The following is a 21,170-nucleotide window of genomic DNA, read 5'->3' as shown; positions in this document are numbered from 1 at the left end:
CTTGGAACGGCAACTAATATCTTTCGAATGAAGCATACAGATCATCTCTGGAGCTTTTCTTCATTTTTATACATCCATTTTAAAAACTGCTTCCACCCATTGATCCACTGCTGGAACACGACGGCAACTACTGGTGCATTTTTTTTTTGCATGAACCTTATTATTTATATGACTTTTTGATAAAATAAAAAGCTGAAATTTGACAAATCGACTAAACTAGAAACGATCTAACCACAAAAAATAGCACATGTCTTTATTTTATCGAAAAATGTACGTTCTATTGCATAGTTCAATCTACTGGTACATTACAACCATTGGTACCGGCACCCTATTAAAAAAAATGTTCACAAGGAACTAGTATGTGCCAACAACAGGTCATTAACATCAAATTAGCTACTAGCACTTGGTCACCCTATTACAGCCTTAAGCTGCGTTGTCTCCTCTCACTGAGCTTATCAATTCCCTCCCCCGATATCCACATCAACCCTCTAAAACAAACATAGCCAAACAATCACTTACCTAGCATTTTACTGAGATCGGCATTGTGGAGATCTGGATTTTCGTCGGCGAGCTTTTTCCGCTCCACCTTGGCCCACACCATGAACGCGTTCATGGGCCTCCGGATGCGTGCCTCTTTGGCGCTTTTCAACGCCCCGTGGGGTCCCATCTTGCCCGGACCTCCGTACTGCTGCCGCTGGTGTAGCACCCCGTAGTTGGAGGCACAGAACTCACTCTGATAGGGTCCCGGAGCGAGGGCGTAGCCTCCCCATCCTCCGGGATCGTCCTGCGGCAAGATGGTGGGAATCACATCCTGGTAGGGAGCGTATTGGCTCATCAACGGCGAGTTGGACAGCAGCGGAGATTGCGAGTTCAGCAACGAGGGATTGGACGACAGCAGCGGTGAGTGTGACTGCATGAGCGGGGAGGACATCATGCCGTTACTGCCGGAGCCGAGCATGCTGGGACTCTGCGGTGCCAGCATTGATCCTCCGGTGCTGGAGTGCTGTCCGGGAAGACCCGGTAGTGGAGAACCGGCCGCACTGTTTTGAGACTGATTCTGATGGCTGGATTGATTCTGCTGCTGTTGTTGTTGCTGCTGCTGGTGGTGCATGTATTCCTCGTAAGATCGGTGATAGCTCTGTTGTGCGGATTGTTGATGTTGTGGTGAGCTAGGGTGGACAGAGAGGGAGAGAAGATATGCTACATGTATTAATTCAGTTTTAAATCAGCACAGGCCTAAATGCCTTAGATTAAAAAAAAGGTATTCGCTGAAAGGCTGGTGAGTAAAGTTATCAGTTAGACCGGATTTCTCAGTAATGCGATTAGCGGCGATAAGCGCTTTGAGTCTATTTGATGGTGTGCCCGTCTGGTTGGTTTTATGGGCACGACTTCTGAACTGTTGATGAAAGCTGATAAGGAACCTTGAGGTAGCTGGAAGCTCAAAGTGATGAAAGATAAGCTAGTGTTACCAAATTTGAATATTTGTAGGAAGACACTCGCCGAGATCGGGTTACTGTCCACATGCAAGGTGAGATAAGATAAGTGAGGTGCAATCTGTATCACAACTAAGCTTGAAGAGTTCAGTGGAAATCGTCGTCAAATGAAAAGTAAGCTGTTGAGCCAACAAGTCAATAGTAGTTGATTAGGCATGTTGACTGCTATATCAGATTTTTGAGATTTGAATAATTCAACTCGATGAGCCGTTAATGCTATTACAATGTACAAAAGGTATGTCAACATCGTAAATATAAAACTTTATATCTTCATGAGCAAATGTAAACCTACTTATGTTGATTAGAGGTTCACTGTGATAAGAGACAGTAAACAGCTGCTTACTACCACTTGTATAGTTTACCTTTGTGGGAAATCCGCTTTATTGGACTACCTATCGTGATAAAAACGCCGAAATAGAAATCCTTGCTTCTTTCATTATAATTTATAGTGAAAACTTCAATTGATAGGATAAATAGAAACCGTTTAAGTACGCCAAAAAGCCTGGGAAAAACCTTTTCAAATAAATTTCTTGTAATCCTTCCAAAACTTATAGTATTCCCACACAAACGAATGGAACGATGTTAGGGGTTTCAATAAATTGAAAAGATGAAAGATACAAGTCTCGTTTTTAGTCTATTTTTGATCAATTTACAAGATTTTAACAACGAAGGCAAGACTTCCATGTACGTAAAACCTAGTCCATTAACGGCATAGTTGCATTTACTTATTCCCGCCAATGGGAGTTTGAATTTATTCCAAATTTATTTTTTTTGTATAACATACAATTATAATGGATCTCATGTAAAAGAGATTCTTTTGGAATATTATTCAGATTCTGCGAAAGCTAAAGCTATTTTACTTCGTTCGACCCAATGCAAATAATTAACAGAAATTATAAACAACTGCTGGCCGTCCCCTTCGATTATCGTCGGAAGCCGCAATTGTACCGAATGTTAGGCAAAAGTACACGTTGCAACTCATGAGAAAATTCCGTCAATTTCCGATACACATTACAATGGGAACTTCAGCGGGAGGTCTTGTACTCTCGGTATCGGCTTTGACAGGCCGTAAAAAAAAACACAGCCAAACTCAATAAAAGCTCCGTCGGTGGTCCGCTATACCATTAATAGAGTGGAACCTCCCGTCAACAATCGTCCCGATAGCAGAATCGCTACCAGAAGTACCCTTCTAATTAAAATTACATATATTCTGATTGCTGCTAGCGCGGGAAAAACATTGATACGAATTGTCGACCCAAAATGGCGAACATCCACTGAACGAAAAAATCAGTTCGTATGAACGAGATTCGAACAATGGCACTGCAGAACATCAAGAAGAGGTCAGAAGGTTATTTCAAGATTTCCAAACCGAGACCAAGAACAATGTGTTCGACATATGGTTCCATTGACAGCTCGAGGGATTGACGATAGTAATATGGTGCTGGATCGGAATTAAATTGCGATTGCCAACCGCCAAGAGCCTAATGATGACGACGGTTGACGATTCTAGTGCGCCAACAGAGGCGCGTGAATCTCGAAAATAAACCACTTGAGGGCACAATCTTGATGGTTTGGTTTGGCGTTTGCGATAGGCTCTGTCAAGAGTGCGCGGCCAAACCTGAAGTGTGGGCTTAGTTTCAAGAGACGAGGACTCGCGTGAGCAATCCAGACCATCATCTTGAAGTTAGAGGGGGGGGGATTAACTTTTCTTATCGATACGGAAGACGTGCACGGTGATTTGACGATTTTTGAGGGACTTATTCCGGTAACGGATCACGTGATTCGTTTGGAACTCCCTGAGCCTGGAAATTTTGGTATGCTATAATTTGATTAGAGTTATCGATAAAGTTATCAATTTTCAGTTAAGTCGGGTTCTACAAGTGCTTTATTAAACTACTTAAGTAGATACGTGATATGTGAATTCTTATGGAAAATTTGTTGCAAAACTACTGTCCAGAATATGTCGATGGCTAAATTACGCCTTGAACTACCCGTTTGTGATCCTTAACACTATACGAAAATTCATTTTCGCCACTTTTTTTCTTTCCGATCGATGGTCAAATGTTCGTGGTAACGATTTAAAACACGAGACACCACAGAATGTACCATTTCAAGATTTCTGCTGAGCGCAAAATTTCTTTCTTTCAAATTGCACATCTGCTAATCAAACAAAATACACATTGAATAAATTACAACCACAATTTCAAATGCCCAACGGGTAAAAAGTTACAGCCATATTTAAAAGTGGTGCAATTTGATTCCGTAGACCCTTTTTCCCGTCTAAAATTGAAGATTTGAAGCTTGTGGTTTGGATCGAATCGTCGGTTCGGTTGTAATTTCTTTTTAAAGGACTCGCCTCGAGAGTCTCGCCGGGTACACAAATCGCCTCTTTGCATGCAAGTGAAACTTTAAGTTTGCTTGACGCTTAAGCGAAGTGGGTAATCCGATTCAGGTTCGAATCCAGTCGCTTGTTATAGATAAAATGAGCAGGGATTTTTAGGAGACACCAAAGGTTTTAAAAAGTTTCCGTTTGATATCTAGGGGTTCTAAAGCCATGTCAAAAATTTCCAATGGGGTTTCATGGAATTTACAAGGGATTTCCAACTAGTTCCATTTCTTGGAGTCCCACAGGAACCTCTTGAGATCTGTGATCATTATGCATGAAGGTGTGGCGAACACATAATTTTTTTAAATCAGAAAAAATTTTCAATTAAAAAGATTCTTGGTCAATCCGGGTTCCAAACTCGTCATTCTCAGCAAAACAGTTTTATAAACATATAATGCTTGGGGGAAGTGATGGAAAAATGATCTTGGGTGGAAAACCGTGCTTCTTAGGGAGAAAATACATATTTAAATTAATTTTAATCCAGAGTACTAGAGTTGACGCGGAGGTCAATTGAAGTGAACACATCAACTAAAACTAAGATCTTAAGAAACCACCTTTGAAAAATGAAACTGTAGCTCGAAGACCCTCTCAGTTTCTCAGTATGGTGAATATTGTTATGATATGATGTCAAATCCGATTGCTTTAGATTTCTTTTTGAATGGGTTACAATCATTTAAGGTTATATTTTCGGAGATGCATTTCAAATTTTCTCATATAGTTTGTTACACACGTATTTTGTATGATGTCCATTCAACCTCCAACAGCTGTTCATTTTACCCACATAATCAAGATAAAATAATCATTTTAGTCCGAATTCGTGTCGCTGTTTTAGATAACATTTTTTTTTTGGGGTTGGTCAATAGAACTATACTTATTCATCGTTTTTCCATAAGAAAAATATGACATCCCTTCCCCTACGTTTTAGAAGCTATACAGGCCACTTGAAAAAAATTCACGGATTTTCACGCCCGGGCGTAGAAGAAATATTTTAGTTCTGATTGCCGTTGAGACTGAAAGCCGCTAAGAAAATCCCCGGTGCAACTCATAACAGTCGAAAGCATCCAACGAAATCTAATCACAATCAGTAATCCAAAAAAAAAATCCTGAGAAGTGGAAACGTTTTAACACACATTGCACTATAGTCCAGAAAGCAGTTTTACGCGGAAAGATGCATTTTGAGCTTTAGAATGAAACATTAAACAAAAAAAGGTGATCCACAAAGTTGTTTGTATTAGTTAAGCCCATTGTTTGGTGTTACAGTTAACTCTCCCTTACTCGATATTGAAGGGACCATCGAGTTAGGGAGGTATCGAGTTACAGAACACAAAACCAATGCAACTACGATCCAAGGGACCATCGAGTTAGCCATGAAAACCAACTTTTACTATGGTTCTCTAACTCGATATTGAGATACGGAATATCGAGTAAGGGAGAGTTAACTGTATTAAAAATTAGGATGGACCACATTTTTAAAGAAATTGTGTAACTATCTTTTTTATTTGTAGAAATTACATTAAACATGCTTCAGCAAAGTTGTAGACCGTTCAATTTTAAGCAACTTTGCCAAAAAGTTTTTTTTTTTGTATCTCTCAAATTGACCAAGAGCTGTTTTTCCTACGGTGACATAGGGTGGTCCAAACAGAACTGGTTTTCTGGCTCTAGCGTTTTCAAATCAAATATCTCATCATAGTAGTCTATGATACACTTTTAGAGCTTTGGTGAGTGAAGAATTTCGCTATCTTCATCCGTTTGGGAGTTATTGTTGTTTTTCTCACAAAAACATGCCTACTTTGATTGTGAACATCTCTGATTGAAGCAAACATAAAAAATATCTTTTGACGGAATTCAAAAGACAAAATGAAATTGTATATTATATCAATAAACTACAGATGTAATATTTTTGTAACTGTAATTAGGCTGATACAAATATTAATTTTCTTTTGTTTCCCCCCCCCCCCCCTTCAAAAATCCGAAAATTTTGAAGGGAAGAAAAAAAAAGATTCATCAATTTTTCGACATCAATTAGGTTTTTTTTTTCATTTTTAAAAGTAAAAAACATGTCAATAATGATCCAGAGAACGATTGGAAAAAGTTTAACAACTATTGTTAAAAAAAAATAAAAAAAAATAACTTTTTTTTCATTTTTATTTTTTTGTTTCTTATTTATTTTTATCCCCCCCCCCCCCCCCCTCTCGTACCTTCCATGTAGTCTCGGACATAAAAGAAATTTATTATTTGTATCAGCCTTAAATGCCATGAAAAACAAAGGAATTTCAGCAGAAAAACTTCAATAACTTTTGAACCTAAATAGATATCATCAATATTTTTCCACGGAAATTTGCGTTTTGTTAAGTTCTAAAAGTCGTTCATAGACTATTTTGAAAAATTTATATTAAAAAAAAACTAGAGTTGAAAAACTTTTTTTGATGGACCACCCCACGATGACTGGGGAAAATACTTAAATGCAAAATGCATCATTCCGCGTAAAACTGATTCCTGGACCACTGTGCATTGAGAACATCTCGTGAACCCCTCCCTATAAGGCAATCCATGAGACAGCTACGCTCAGCTGGTTTTTTGTTTACCATGAACCTTTGGCGTTTCGTGATCGGAATGACCGTTCGATTTCAAAGTAAAATGTTAAGCTCTGGCTGCATATGACGAGCCTAACCTCACTTATTTGACAGCTGCTGGTCCTGTTGTTTACGTTTCGAACTTAGTCGTTTTTTCCATCATTTTTTCATCTTCGCATTTCTATCACCAACATGCTGATGGTGACGATTTTCCACGGTAGGAAGATAGAATAATACGATCCGTGGGTATCTGCAGTGGATTTGACCTCTCCTCGCAGCAAACTTTCACGAAATTAAGAATGATTCGAAAAAAGTACTAAGTCCAAACTGTAAACAACAGGACCAGTACCTGTCAAAATTGATGCGTGACGTCACAGTGCAGTGGAGTATAACACTCGCATGTTTTGTTTACTCTCTCGTTTCGATTTCATGTACACTTTTGGCTGTCAGTCCTATCGTGGAAAGTCCTCATGGATAGCCTTGTCACAATAATAAAATCAATTTGAAACCTTTGAAAATCTAAGCATTTGTTGAAAAAATTAATATGCGCTTGGGAGTTAATAAGAATGTCTGCCTAAGAAGACTGTAATTCAGTACGTCTCTTTGTATACAGCCTCTTTAGGGAACCACTAGTCCAGTTGACGCCTTTTGAAAAAAAATCGCAAATCTCTGGCGAACTTCTAAAAACTGTTTCAGAATCCCTGTAAACCCTTTTGAAGCTCTTGGAAACTCATTCAAATAACTTAAAAACTTAAAAAGATCTTGGCATCACTAGGTACATCTGAAACCTTCTTGAGCAGGGTTGGAAAAAATCTGAAATTCAATCTACAGTAGCCAAACAAAGAAAATAGCAGTCAGCGAAGCCAGTGAAACTCACGCTAAAGGGAAACCTAAAATTACTGTAGAAAAATGTTCTATTTCCCGCTGCATTTCCCGCATTTAGAGCCTTCAATGACACTAAAGATTTAGAAAATTCATGCACCCAACATAGGCTACTTGATGAGATTCACGTTTTTGAACTACTGTAGTGGGAAAGCCACGTGATTTTCGCGAAATTCAAGCCTACTACTATTAGGGTCGGTGTTCCCTTAGTGGACGGTCCCCTATAGTCGCACTAGTGGCTTTTTACGGCCGTTTCGCTGGTAATAATAGCAAAATAATTTTTGACATGAAGATCAGTAGCTATTTATCTAAGTACCATTGACACACAGCTCGATTTTGTTCAAAAAATGATCGAAATAAATAGTTTTGCTTAAAATTTTAGCTCCCTTGCACCTATAGTTAACCTATTGTTCCTATAGTAGCACTACTAAGAAAAACTATTTTGTTATTAAACAAAATAGTTGATAAATAAGGAACTTTTTTACATCAATCGAACGCTTTTGATCCACACTTCAAAGGAAAAATATAAAAATTTTGTAAAAATACGGTTTTGATTTGTGTTTTGCCTATTCCGTGAGGCTAGTGCTACTATAGGAACAGAAATTAGGAATAGTGCTACTATAGGCACATGTGTTCCTATAGTGGCACATGCGATAATAAATACAAAAACATGAGTTTTCTTAAGTTTCATAATTTTTCCACAAAGCCAAGATAAAAAGCTTTCAGATGATCTAAAAATAATTCGGCAGGCTTTATTTTTCGATTTTATACGAATATTTGTTCTTAGCTATGCGGCTATTGGTACATCGACCCTACCATTCCCAGCACTGCGTCTTGAGACTACTATCAACCTTTTAGGAGCTTTCGGGAAACTATAAAAGCTGTAGACGTTTTTTCAGACACCAGGTGACCCTAGAGGCACCTATTAAAATCATTTGTGATTTTATAGATCATGGTAAAACTCATGAGAACTGTTGCAAGCTTCCCAACTGGTGATCCGCGGGCCCTTAGAGGGCCGTGACGACTTCTAAAGGGATCCAGGAAGCCATTGAGAATAAGGATAGTTTTTTTTTTGATCGATCAATAAATGTTGGAAATCTCTTACCAAGCTATTAATTTGACAGATATAAGGTTCTGGGTCATTTGGCCGAATGCCATTTGGCTGAATGCCGTTTGGTCGAACACCGTATGGCCGAACGGCGTTTGACCGAAATTGAAAACAAAAAATAGCCAATGTTTAAAAAAAGGAAAACTTTCTGATGAAGTATTTAAAAAACATTTTAAACTTTAGCACACCATTAGTAACCCAGAGACCAACCATCAGCTTAGAGGCTTGACGCAATTGGTGTAGTTCAAAACTTCGTCCTGAACTAACGGATCGATTTAATCATTCTCTTGGAAACACTTATATAGCGACAAACGTAACGTACCGCCACATCATAAAAATCAACAAATTAATTTGCTGATCAGTTATTGAACCACACTTACGAATCCTAACATCAGCGTTGAAGACATTTGATGTTTGTTCGTAATTCGGCCAAAAGACCCGTTCAACCAGATGGCGTTCTGCCATACGGAATTTGGCCAAACGGCATTCGGCCAAATGGCTGGACACCAATTACACAACTACTGATAAAATACTTCCAATGTCATTTAGTAAAAAAAATATTGAAATTATCCTTAAGATGAAAGTTCATTGAGTACGTAAACACAATGTTGCTACTTACTCGAACCATCTAATAAAACACTCTCTCGAGCCAACCAACAAGACGGAACGCAGCGTTATGTGCGCCGACTAAAAATAAATAATCATGTTCCATGTAATTCCACAGAATTAAATAGGCAGTATTACTTGTACACAAACACAGGTATAATTGTTGATATGAATTTATCAACACATTTTTCAAAGCTCAAAATTGCAATTTATTTCAATTTGTAGTGGAAATATGTTTTTTTGACCAAAATTATAAGCATTTCTCCCACCATGCATAGTTTGTTTACATTTATGACCATTTTCACCTCTCTTCTCTCACATTTCTCAGACGGACAATGTTGCCATTAGTATGCATTTGAATTGTACGATCAATTGTAGTGTATAATATCTTATATTCATTTTTACTGTAAATTGCGTTCTATATTGTTTTTCTCATGCATAATAACGTTTTGCAACACTTGTGACATTGTGCACCTTTTGAGTGTTTCGAAATTGTAGAAAACGTGGTTTAAGCAAGCTTATGAATATCCAAACAATGTAAATCCCAAACATAAAAACTGACATCACTTCCAATCAGTGATAAACAATGTTGTCTCAGTGAATTCGCGTTCTGGTACTGTTTATCGAGCACAAATTGATGAATTTAAGTGTTTCAAGTATCGCATCAGATTTATGAATTGCTATGGTGAGTAGATATACAATTAAAAGTGAGCTTTAGAACGGTACCGCCGTGCGGGGTGACATTGGGCCTAGGGGGTGACTTTGACCGCCCTTTTCGATGCATCTCATGGCTAGTACGTCAGTCAAAAAACTAATCCATGACTATCCAGTGGCTATTTATAACGTATGCTTGAAGCTTGCCACATTGTTTTCATTAGTCTGGCCTTAGTTTGCTGTAAAAATCTTGGCCCAAAGTTACCCTTATGGCCCAATGTCACCCCGCACGACGGTAACAGAAAACCCCACAAATAACAACACGGTACGTGAAGAAGAAATGATTTGGATGTAAGTGGTATTTAACAGCACAAATCACATTAATAACTACGTGTTTGCAATCAAAAACTGATAAATTGTGAAAAACACATTATGGAATGCTTTCAGTTCAGATACCACCTTTCAGCAATAAGGTTAGTAATTTCAAATAAACATTTTTTTATGATCGCTCTCGGGAACACTTTGAGAAGTATGGGAGCAGAAAGTGGAGGGGGAAGTGAGTTGCCATATTAAAGGCCATTTTGGTACTCAAGCGCGAGTTCTTAAAAAAAAATGGGACCTCGGGCGATTATTGACCGGATTGCAAACCAAATAAAATTTTACCCTGTTTCCACTCAAATCATCACGATTTTCTATGCAGTTTGTATACGACGTGTAAAAGATTTTTGCGAAGATTCTTAAAAGAAATATCTAATAAGGTTTCTGAGGTTAATATTCAAAGAAAGTTTCTCAACAACGATAATTGGCTCTCAAGAAGTTCATCATCAAGCCCTTCAAAATATTCAGCATCTCCCAGGCAGTATTGTGACCGTAGAAATATAAAAATCAACTAAAAAAATAATAATTCGCATTACACGAAAAAGTAAGTCGAGTCTAGTACACGACACTGAAGACGGCTTTACAGTTGAGGACGAAATACGCGTATCTGTCAAAGGATACAAACTCTAGTGGAATTAAATGGTATAGTACTAAATTCGGATTTTTCATCTAACTTATAGGTATTCTACTAAACAGCTCGAAGATTTATTATCAAGAGCACTTTATTTGTATCATAACAAAATGCAGTTCAAAAATATTCGGTGAAATTTGACCTCAATGAAACTCGTTGGTTGATAGGGAATGTAAATTATCTTGTCTTTGTTCTAATAAGAATGTCACTTGAAGGCACATTTTCTCAAGTTGCCAGCGATTTTAGTGAGATTTTCACGTTGCCAGTTCTTGGTTTTTTTTCTATTTGCTAGTCTGTGAATAAAGTGTCTGTAATACACACTAAGATCTCGGTAAATGTTTGATTTTTTTTACTGAGTTCTCAAGAGTAGATTTAATTCGATACGCTTGATAGTTCCTTTTGCTGAGAATGCTGTAAACGTGTTAACGATTTTAGCAAATTAACTGTCAAAAGTTACTGATGAACGGTAAACATCGATTACCGAGTGTACCAAAATCGGCTGTTGAGCACTCAGCAAAAAAAAAAATACCGAGCTATATTAGCTATTTTGGAACATATTGTCCTGTATTGTACATCTTCCTTTCGAATTTTAAACAACTTTACCAAGAAAATCCGCAATATCGTAGCGAATAAATAATTGTGGAGCCCTTGTGATTACCTTACCAGCACTGCATGATTTGTTGTTAGATTTTCTTTTTGGCTAAAATCTTAATGGTCTCTTTCATGTGTTCACAGCAGAACGCTTGCATTATCTGTGATGGATAACAGAGGTAATTTTTAACTGTACCTGATCAGTTCGTCAGTTAAATCATACTAAGGATTTTTTTTTTTAAACTTTGTTTATTCCACATAAGTTGAGCTTTTTACCTTGACTCCCTGGGAACTTCTTGAAATATGCTGGTGACTGAGGGACTCCAGCAAAATTTTTTGGATGGCCTGGAAATACCCTAGGAATTCGACAAGTTTTCTGCAGTTCTTAGGGATTCCCAAGGGCTTTTTAGAAAGCTTCCAAAACCTTTTAACTCTCCTTTGTATTTTGGAGCTCTTAAAACTTATAATAACCTTAGAAGCACATAGAAAACCTTAAATGGCCCCTAATGGTCATATAAACTAATATCATTCAACGTAATTTTTAACTTCTCTTATAAAACGTAAACGTAGTCACTCAATATGAATTTCATGAAGGCCCATTTGACCAGAAACACTAACAATGCTCTAAATTGAGCGAAGTGTGATGGCCGTGAGTTAACGACCTCGCCTCCCCCTTGCGAGACCAGGATTCGGATTTCGCCTCAAGCGTCTTGGAGCATTACGGATCGGAATTGAAACGATTTCATTTACCGTTTTTTCGCAAATTTCGAAGAGACTCATATTCCGAACGCTCGGTTTTTGTATGGCGATTTGGTTGAAATATTTCGCTGAAATATGTCAACAATTGCTTGGAAAGGGCAGCCAATTGCATTTCAGTTTGAACGTATTCAAATTTATTTTATACTTTGGGAGTAGTGATGATTCTCTAGTTCGAGGTCAGTAAAACTAGCTCAGATAGTTTTATTTGCTTAAATAATCATTACAATATAATTCATTTGTGCTGATCGGAATTTGAATCAAGTTATTCGGAATATAAGACAAAATGAACACAGTGTTCGGCATTTAAATCAAAGTGTTATTTCACACTCTTACGTAAAAACAATATTAAACAAGTTCAAATAAACATTTTTATCGGCACACCCAACAGCCCACAGTTAAGTTTTGTGGAGAAATTAAAATTTTCACAAATATCAACTAATTTATGCTTATCAGAAGCACTTAAAGTCACTGTTGGCCCTAAGTGTTCGGAATATGAGTCAAATCGATACACTATTATAATTGCTTCCCATAAATCTATGATAGTTTTGGGGAATTGGTTGAGGCTAGATAGTACTTTGGGTCAAATTTCCTTGCCAATTCGCTTTGGACTGTTTTCTATCTACGAATCTGCCACTACCACCTACTTTCCTTCCACTCAATTATGTCTCCTTACATTCACCATCATCATCTGAAATTTATTTGGCAGACGAGGTTTAAAAAAGTAAAATAATAATTCTTCTTATTTATTGACCACTGATTCTATTAACATTATTCATTTAATGTACTAAGCGTTTTTCTGCTTATCTGAGTGGAAAAAGCAAAACGCATTTTTCCACACAGTAGGGTCCCACCAGGCGAAGGCGTTGTCTTGGCGTGATGCGTGAAAAGTTCAGTGAGACGGAGCAATTTCTCCAACCCCAAACGGGTGCGTTATGACTTCCAACCCAGCACCGCGGAGTGTGCCCACCAGTAGTGTATGGGCAACTTTTCATGCATGGAAACCCTTTCTGGTTTTCCGCGTGCCCATTCCCGGGGCACTCACCTGGAACACTCGTAGTATGTAGCCGAACTTGTTCTGTGGGGCCCACTTTGTATATGCGTGCCATATGGATGGGCAGCGGTGTTGAAAAAATGTGTTGTTACGAGGACCGCTTGCCTCCTCTGCCCCCACCACACCAGTGCTCGTAATTTATGGTAAATGGAAACATCATAATAACAGTAGTAATAACATAGGAAAACAAAATTAATGACAGTGATTTTTGCTGGTCTTCTTTAGGGATTTTTTTTTGCTATGTGCCATACCAGCCAGTCAGTAGAACGGTAGTCAGCGGGATGGAACCGCCAGAGACCCGCTGGAGTGATGGCTCACCTTATCTTCACTTTATCACCTCATCACAGCAGATTCGAGTGAAAAACATGCTTGGGGGGGAACCGGAAAATGTGGCAACTCTTCTGGTTCCAGTTCAACTGGGTGACGATAAACGGTTTCATATAAGAGAATACTTATTATCGCAAGCGTCATTGCCTGCCGGCCGGGTTAGGTTCACCTGTTGCGCAGTCCGAGCTCCGGGAAAGTAGGTGATTTATGCTCCATTTAATGGTATGGAATTGAAAATGTTTTCCACCTTCTCGTCCACCGGGTTTCTTCGACCTTTGCACACGGGAATGTCCGTTTTGCTAGGCTAGGTATGAAAAATATGACGGTGCTTGACACTTGTTGATTGCTGTCTGCGGTGTTTTCCCTCCACGTTCTCCGTGTGGGTTTGCCGGCATTGTACCATATGAGTCGTTGTGGTCAATTTAGCAGCAGATTACCACCAACGATGGTGTAGCAATTTTCCCGTTGATGTAGTACCAGCATGTTGGCTGACACTAGGTGGTATATGGCGTAGATATGTTGTTTTTTAATCACATTCCAAGGGTTTCGTGTTGTGCGGCAAATTTGTTGGCACCTAATTTATATAAATTATCGAATTATGGTGCGTGGAGGGATTACTTCATTATGGAATTGCTTGATTGTTGAATCAAATGACCCTACTTTTCCGCATTAGAGGGGTAGATGGGGTGATAGGAAATTTGCGATTGTTAATTGTTTCAATTACTGTGATTTGCGTTGTTGACTTTATGAGAATCACGAGTGATTCTATGAAACTGTCTGATAATTCAGAAAATTCCTGGCAATTCCGGTCTTAATATTCTAAATTTACATTAGTCAATTCCTATGTCTTTTTATTCTTATTAAATACCGGTTAGATTTATATGGGGGCATTCCTCAACCGAGTGGTTAGAGCCCGCGGCTACAAAGCAAAACAATGCTGAAGGTGTCTGGGTTCGATTCCCGGTCGGTCCAGGATCTTTTCTTAATGGAAATTTCCTTGACTTCCCTGGGTCTGCACCCAGTATCATCGTACTTGCCGATATACGAATGCGAAAAATGGCAACTTTGGCAAAGAAAGCTCTCAGATCATAACTGTGTAAATGCTCATAACAACACTAAGCTGAGAGTGAGGACGTGAGTGCCAATGAGAAGAAGTAAAAAGAAGATTTATATTACGGACACATAAGGCCTCAGTGAAGTATTACTTACTAGAAATCGTATACTTAACTTTCGAATGGTTGATGAAGATTTTGATTTCGCAACATGAATAATTTTAAACAAATAGAAATGTGTGGACTTTTCTTGATTCTTATTCTGGACGCTTCCTTGCTTCCCAACTAACAATTCCGAGCCACAAATAAGCATGCATGTTTAATAGACTGATACAAATTTTGAAGTTTTTGCTCCCCTATGCTTAAACGGTGTCAATTATGATGAAAACCATTCTCCCAAAATTTGAAGTGATTTGGAAGAAATTTGGTAGTGCACACGCCATTTGAAGTTTATATGGGAATTACTATGGAAAAGACAAACCTTTTGTATTCAGTCCTCTACTGCTCGTCGTAATAATCTATAGAAAAATGAACAAACTCGGCTTATGTGAAAACTTTCCAGCTACAACTTTGCCGGAGACCACATTATGATGGGGCGTAAGGATAAATTGTTATTATTGATTCCAAAGTGTAGATCATGCTGAGATGATCATTCAATTACTTTCAAAGCAACACTGCTTTTCGTTGTAGATCATAGTAGCCTGGATTACTTTGATCTATTCTCTCCGCCAGGAGTTCCATTGTTGCCTGCCAAGCAGTTGGTAAAGCATGCAAAATGCGAACCCACTTAATAATTATGAATATCAATTTATCCTGACGTTCAATCAAAATGTGGTATTCAGCAAAGTTGTAGCTGGGAACATTTCACATGAGCAGAGTTCGTTCACTTTCCCATAAAATAGGATGGCGAAAAGATAGAGGGCTGAACACAAAAGGTTGGCGTTTTCCATAGTAATCTCCACATAAACTTCAAATGGCGTGTGTACAGTCAAATCTCTTCAAAATCATTTCAAACTTTGGGATGATGCTATTTACCATGATAAAAATCGTTTAAGCATAGAGGAGCAAAAATTTCAAAATTTGCATTACTCTAATGTTTAATCATTGTTTAAGCGTCATCCACAAATTACGTAACGCTCTATGGGGAGGGGGGGAGTAGACTCAAGCGTTAAGGGTCATACAAAAATTTGAAAATTTTCATACAAAAAGCGTTACGGAGTGGGGAGGAGGGAGTCAAAAAATTTCAATTTTAGCGTTACGTAATAAATGGACGCTGCCTTAATAATGGTAAAGACAGCTGAATAAAAATTTTGTCCTAAAAGGAGCTGAGAAAACGCTCTTTAAATACAAACTTAGGTCAATGTTCAGCGTTATGCATTGGGATTAGCAAAAGTTGAATGACTACTTTTTAAACGTTTCCAAAGATTCTCATTCGACTTATCAAGATTGTTTTCCTAATGATCTGAATAAGACATGTTTCGTCCTATTAAAAAGCCAATATTCCACCAAACAAATGGAGGGTCGAAAATCAATATGAGACAGTTATGCTTTTATGGGTAGTAAACACATATTTTCAAAAATGCTTAGGATGACAACATTCGAAAGAACCGCCAATCAAATAAAGAAGGGTGCATTTCCGATGATGGGGTCCAGATAGCCGTAGTGGTAAACGCGCAGCTATTCAGCAAGACCAAGCTGAGGGTCGTGGGTTCGAATCCCACCGGTCGAGGACCTTTTCGGGTTGGAAATTCTCTCGACTGACTGACGCGGGCATAGAGTATCTTCGTACCTGCCACACGATATACACATGCAAAAATGGTCATTGGCATAGTAAGCTCTCAGTTAATAACTGTGGAAGTGCTCATAAGAACACTAAGCTGAGAGCAGGCTCTGTCCCAGTGGAGACGTAATGCCAGAAAGAAGAAGAAGGAGAAGCATTTCCGATGACCCGTTCGTTCACCACCTTGAAATACAAAAAGTTATGAAAATTATGAGTACTAAAAACTTTTCTGGGAACTGGGCTATTCGGGGAACCGACATTAAGGTTCTTTAATAAACACATTGTTCAGCAATAAATAAACCTTACAAAGAAGGTCACACTATCCAGGTTTTTACGAGCGCTGATGGCTGCCGCAAACAGGCTCACTTTCTGGTAGGGAGCTGTAGATATGACGATTGGCTTGGGTCCGTTCAATATAAAACGACCCACGCTAAACGTCAAATCGACTGATCCCTACCAGAAAGTGAATGTGTTTGCGGCAGCCATTAGCGCTTTTAAAAAGCTGGATAGCTAATTTTTGTAAAATAGACAAAATATCTGAAACTCGTGTTGAGTTCTGAATGCATTTCAGAATTAAAATTACTAATATAAAAAAGTTATTAGATACAAGCATAACTGATGCTTTATCAAAACTTTTTAAAAAGCCGTTTAGAAAATAAATATGGTCAGCCTCCAGAAGTATGATTATTTTGAAAAACAAAACTAAATATTTTAGCTAAGCATTCCAAGTAGGAGCGAAGATTTGACAAACAAAACGTAATATTGACTTGAATGACATAAGAGACAAAAGATCTGAGGACAATATCAAAATTTTGTTCCTGGAACTTTTGAACCATAGCAAAATTTGATGTTCGCAGATCTTATGAATAGCTCGCAGCAATTAATCAAATGTTACGAAATCTAAATATGACATGCCAATGTTGTTCTAGGAGTTAATTTGAGATATCATTTCCAGGTCGTTTATCTCTTATATCTTTTAAATTATTATGACTTTTAGCTATCCATATTGGTTAAGGAAATTTCTTTAGCGACCTACATTTTAAATAACATTTTTTCTCAACTGAATACTGCAATCTAATAAAATTATTTACTTGAACATTTCTGAAAAAATATCCCACGCATCAAAATATTCGATTACTTTTCTTTTCAGGCGCATAGTCCTCAGAACCCTTAAAACGATTTAAATATATTCATACAGAGGATTATTCATGTAATGCAAAATAGTGTAGTGATATCAAGGAAATGAGTTAAAGAAAAAAAAGCCTAATTAAGGAGAAAAAAATGATCGACAAAAAATAACAGTGCTCCCATTGTTATTTGATGACGCGAGTGACACAAATTGAAACCGAGACATTCGCCGCAAGAAATGGGAGAAAGCGGCTACGAAAAAGAATAATTAAAAAAAAAACACTCTCGCCGTGTACGCATCAGTCTATCGACGAACGCAGAAGAGAGCAGCAGAATCCGTAGCAGCCGAGGTGGGAGGCCAACATGGAAATCAAATGCAAGGTCCATAATAGGATGTCAAATTCGTAGTCATTCATCATACCTTGCTTATCTTTGACAGATACGCGTATTTCAACTACCAATTGCAGTCTTCTACAGTGTCAGTTACTCGTATCCACTAGTGAGGCAATTTTCAAGTCACAGATAGTTTACCGAATCAGTTATAATGTGGCCTCTATGTGAAAGAATTTTAAGAAAAATGCATCACTGTGAACATTTTGTTAAACGATTAAGTTCAATAACCATGTTTCCTGCATTTGATTGATCCAACAAATTATCATTTTCGCGTTCCCGTGTTGCCTCAAATTTACTATAAAGTGACTAGTTTGTATCTAACTATCTGTTCCAAACTTATAGAAGTACATGTTTGTGAACTATGATGTTTGAATTCTGGGGCCCAGATAGCCGTAGCGGTAAACGCGCAGCTATTCAGCAAGACCAAGCTGAGGGTCATGGATTCGAATCCCACCGGTCAAGCATCTGTTCGGGTTGGAAATTTTCTCGACTTCCCAGGGCATAGAGTATCTTTGTACCTGCCACACGATATACACATGGAAAAATGGTCATTGGCATAGTAAGCTCTCAGTTAATAACTGTGGGAATGCTCATAAGAACACTAAGCTGAGAAGCAGGCTCTGTCTTGAATTCTACTTTTCGAGCATTGAAACGGTTTTGTATCCATATAATCTATAGCCGATCCTTTAAAGCATTATGTCCGAGTAGCATCATCCGGTACATACTTAACGGTCCGAAATTCTTCATTTAGAATCAGTGTTGTAGTCGACACGTTTTCGCTGATATTCGGCAGCGCTTCCCTTAAACATTCACAACACGAGCGATCAAACGAATGTCGAAAAGCAAAATGTCAATTGAATGCCATTGACCGCGATAGCTTCGCTAGGAAACGTTACGTTTTTATTTTGTTTTTGTTCTGCTTTCACTGTATGTGTGTCACATGCGACATAACGACAAGATCAAACTATTCATGCTGTTTATGTTCCGATATCTGAATTATATGCAAAACTTATGATTTATGCAAATGTCATCGTGTCAGACGACATTCAATTGACATTTTTTTGTGTTTGTCGACGGTCATTCTAATGCTCGTGCTGTGACTGCTGACCAGGGCAACCAAACGAACGTCGCGCAAAGTGTCGAATGTTTAAAGCACTGTTTATTAAGTTGAATATCAGATCTTTATGATTCATGCACATTGAAACGATTACCATTGAAAATAAATAAAGGGTAATTGGCATGTCCCAAAAACAGCTGTTTTTACCTGACTTGACTCAGTGACCCACCGAAATAACTCCGCCCACAGGAACATTCCCGAGTTCTTCTGGCCACTTTTAGAAACTAGACATGTGTACCAGTATACTGACAAAAAACAATTTGAATCCGTTAAGTATACTCTGAGCGGTGAAAGTTTTTGTATTATTGCTTCAGGAAAAATACCCTAAATGCTTTTAAATTAGTCATGCTCGCATTATTGTGGAGTCCTTAGAAAATTCTGGAAAAAAATCATGAAAGGAATTAATGAAGAAACGCCAAGAAGAATTCTAAGATATATGAAGCAATCAAAATCAAAATCCTTAAGAAATTTTGGAAAGAGTTCTTTGCCAAAAAAGCCCTCAACATTATTCTGATGTAATTCATGGTAGAATTTCTGGTAGAATCCCCAAAGATCTCACTGGATAAATAAATGAACCATTTCTTGGATGAATCTCTGGAAGAAGTCTTGCAGGAACTCCTAGAGAAATCCGTACAAGAAATAAAATTCCTGCTCTAAATCTCGTAGGAATTGTTTGAGAAACTCCTGGAATAAGGAATTTCTTGTAAACTACTGGTGAAACCACAGATATCGTTTCTGAAGTAAGGGAGTGTTTACAGAGGAATTACTACAGGAATCTTGAGACAACTTCTTTGACGAATATTCGGTGGAATTTCTAAAAAAATCTAAAAAATCTTTGTATGAAATAAACTTTTAGAAAGTCTATTAGATGAATCCCTGGAGAAATTCCAGGAGGTGTCCTCGGAAGAATTCCCGATTGAATCCGTAAAGGCATCTTGGAGGAACTCCTGGATAAGTCCTTGGAGATGATTAAAAAAATAGAGATGCCTGTCATTGAGAAGCTCTGTAGAAATTCTCTAATTTTAAGCCACATGCACATAAGCGTAACACAATTTCCAATAAAACTTATTGCCCATTTGACACATCCATCATCTGGTGGCCATATTGCATGAAACATGATTATGTGCAACAAGGTCTGAAAAAGGCAGATAGTGAAATATGTATCATAAGAAATTTTGAATTCACAATTTAGAGCATAGTGGACTGAGTTGTGTGTGTTAAGTCTATTTATCTGTGCTAAAGCTTTGCTTCAATAATTTTGGAGCTTTATTATTCATATTTAATTGAATTTCTGAATCGCGCGATTATGTCAAGTTCAATTATTTTGTACGAAAACAATTTTCCATATAAATCCATACAAGTTTTGAATGTTTTTTGAAAAAACTATGTTCAGAGCAATATTGTAGCTAAACTTGAAACATAACCCATTAAACTTCCGATTCCTAAGCCATCTACTACACTATTGCACCATGACGTTTTACCCGCTCTATTCTACGATCTAGAACAATTCAAGTCTCCCCCCCGTTGAGCAGGTGTGTTAATAATTTACGCAAGTTACCGTTGCAAGTTTGATTTGATTTGTGTGAAATGCAAACACACCGCCTTCACCCTCAACCCGCCCTCCCACACTCAAACACAATAAGAACGGAACTGTCTAACAATAGACCCTCCGATGCCGTATTTGTCCCTATCGAGTGTCGTCATCAAGATCGGTAGCGCTTGGCCGAGGGCAGAGAATTCCAGATAATTTTCGTCTGAGAAATTCTCATACCTACTGCTGCTCCCCTAGAAGAGAATTCAACCACCTCACCCCTTCGATTCACCAACTAAGGCTCCGAAGTGTAGTAGTTTAGCTGCGAAATCAGCTGATGTCACAGCTGAGAGCTTTATGCTGCTTCCCCTCCCCTGCCTCTACAAATCTGTGGAAGGGTCGAGCAGGTTTACCCACATATACACATTCCGAAAGAATTGCCATTGTTGTCTGCCACCAAAAGGTTCCCGCCGCCACTTTTGGGGCTCCCTGGTTCTCGAGCAGCACTACTACAACCATCACCGCCATTTGAATTCTCTGCTGAAGCCCAACAAGTTGAATGGTTTGGTTTGTTTTGCAAACAAAAAAAAAATGTAGATTAATTTTTACTTTTCTCGACTCCAACAACAACCGAACCTAGTGAAGCAATCAACAGTAGGGGAGAGCGGGACAATACGCTCCGGCTAAGCATATTATGTAATTTATAGTAAGTTAAGATATATTTTCCAGT

At 38.2% G+C, this 21,170-nt stretch overlaps 1 protein-coding gene across 1 annotated transcript in view; it reads right to left on the bottom strand.

Moving 5' to 3' along the window:
* LOC5566583 (putative transcription factor SOX-15) overlaps positions 1-21,170 on the bottom strand; it is a 220,892-nt gene that overhangs the window by 108,049 nt on the left and 91,673 nt on the right. The window contains exon 2 of the mRNA XM_021848848.1: positions 520-1,169. Within this exon, the coding sequence (XP_021704540.1) occupies positions 520-1,169 (650 nt within the window). The remainder of the gene's footprint in view (positions 1-519; positions 1,170-21,170) is intronic.

Source organism: Aedes aegypti, chromosome 3 (genome assembly GCF_002204515.2).
Source record: "Aedes aegypti strain LVP_AGWG chromosome 3, AaegL5.0 Primary Assembly, whole genome shotgun sequence".
In the NCBI taxonomy this organism is placed as follows: Eukaryota; Metazoa; Arthropoda; class Insecta; order Diptera; family Culicidae; genus Aedes; species Aedes aegypti.
The sequence above is the reverse complement of the archived record's forward strand: the minus strand, read 5'-3'. Positions and strand labels throughout refer to the sequence as shown.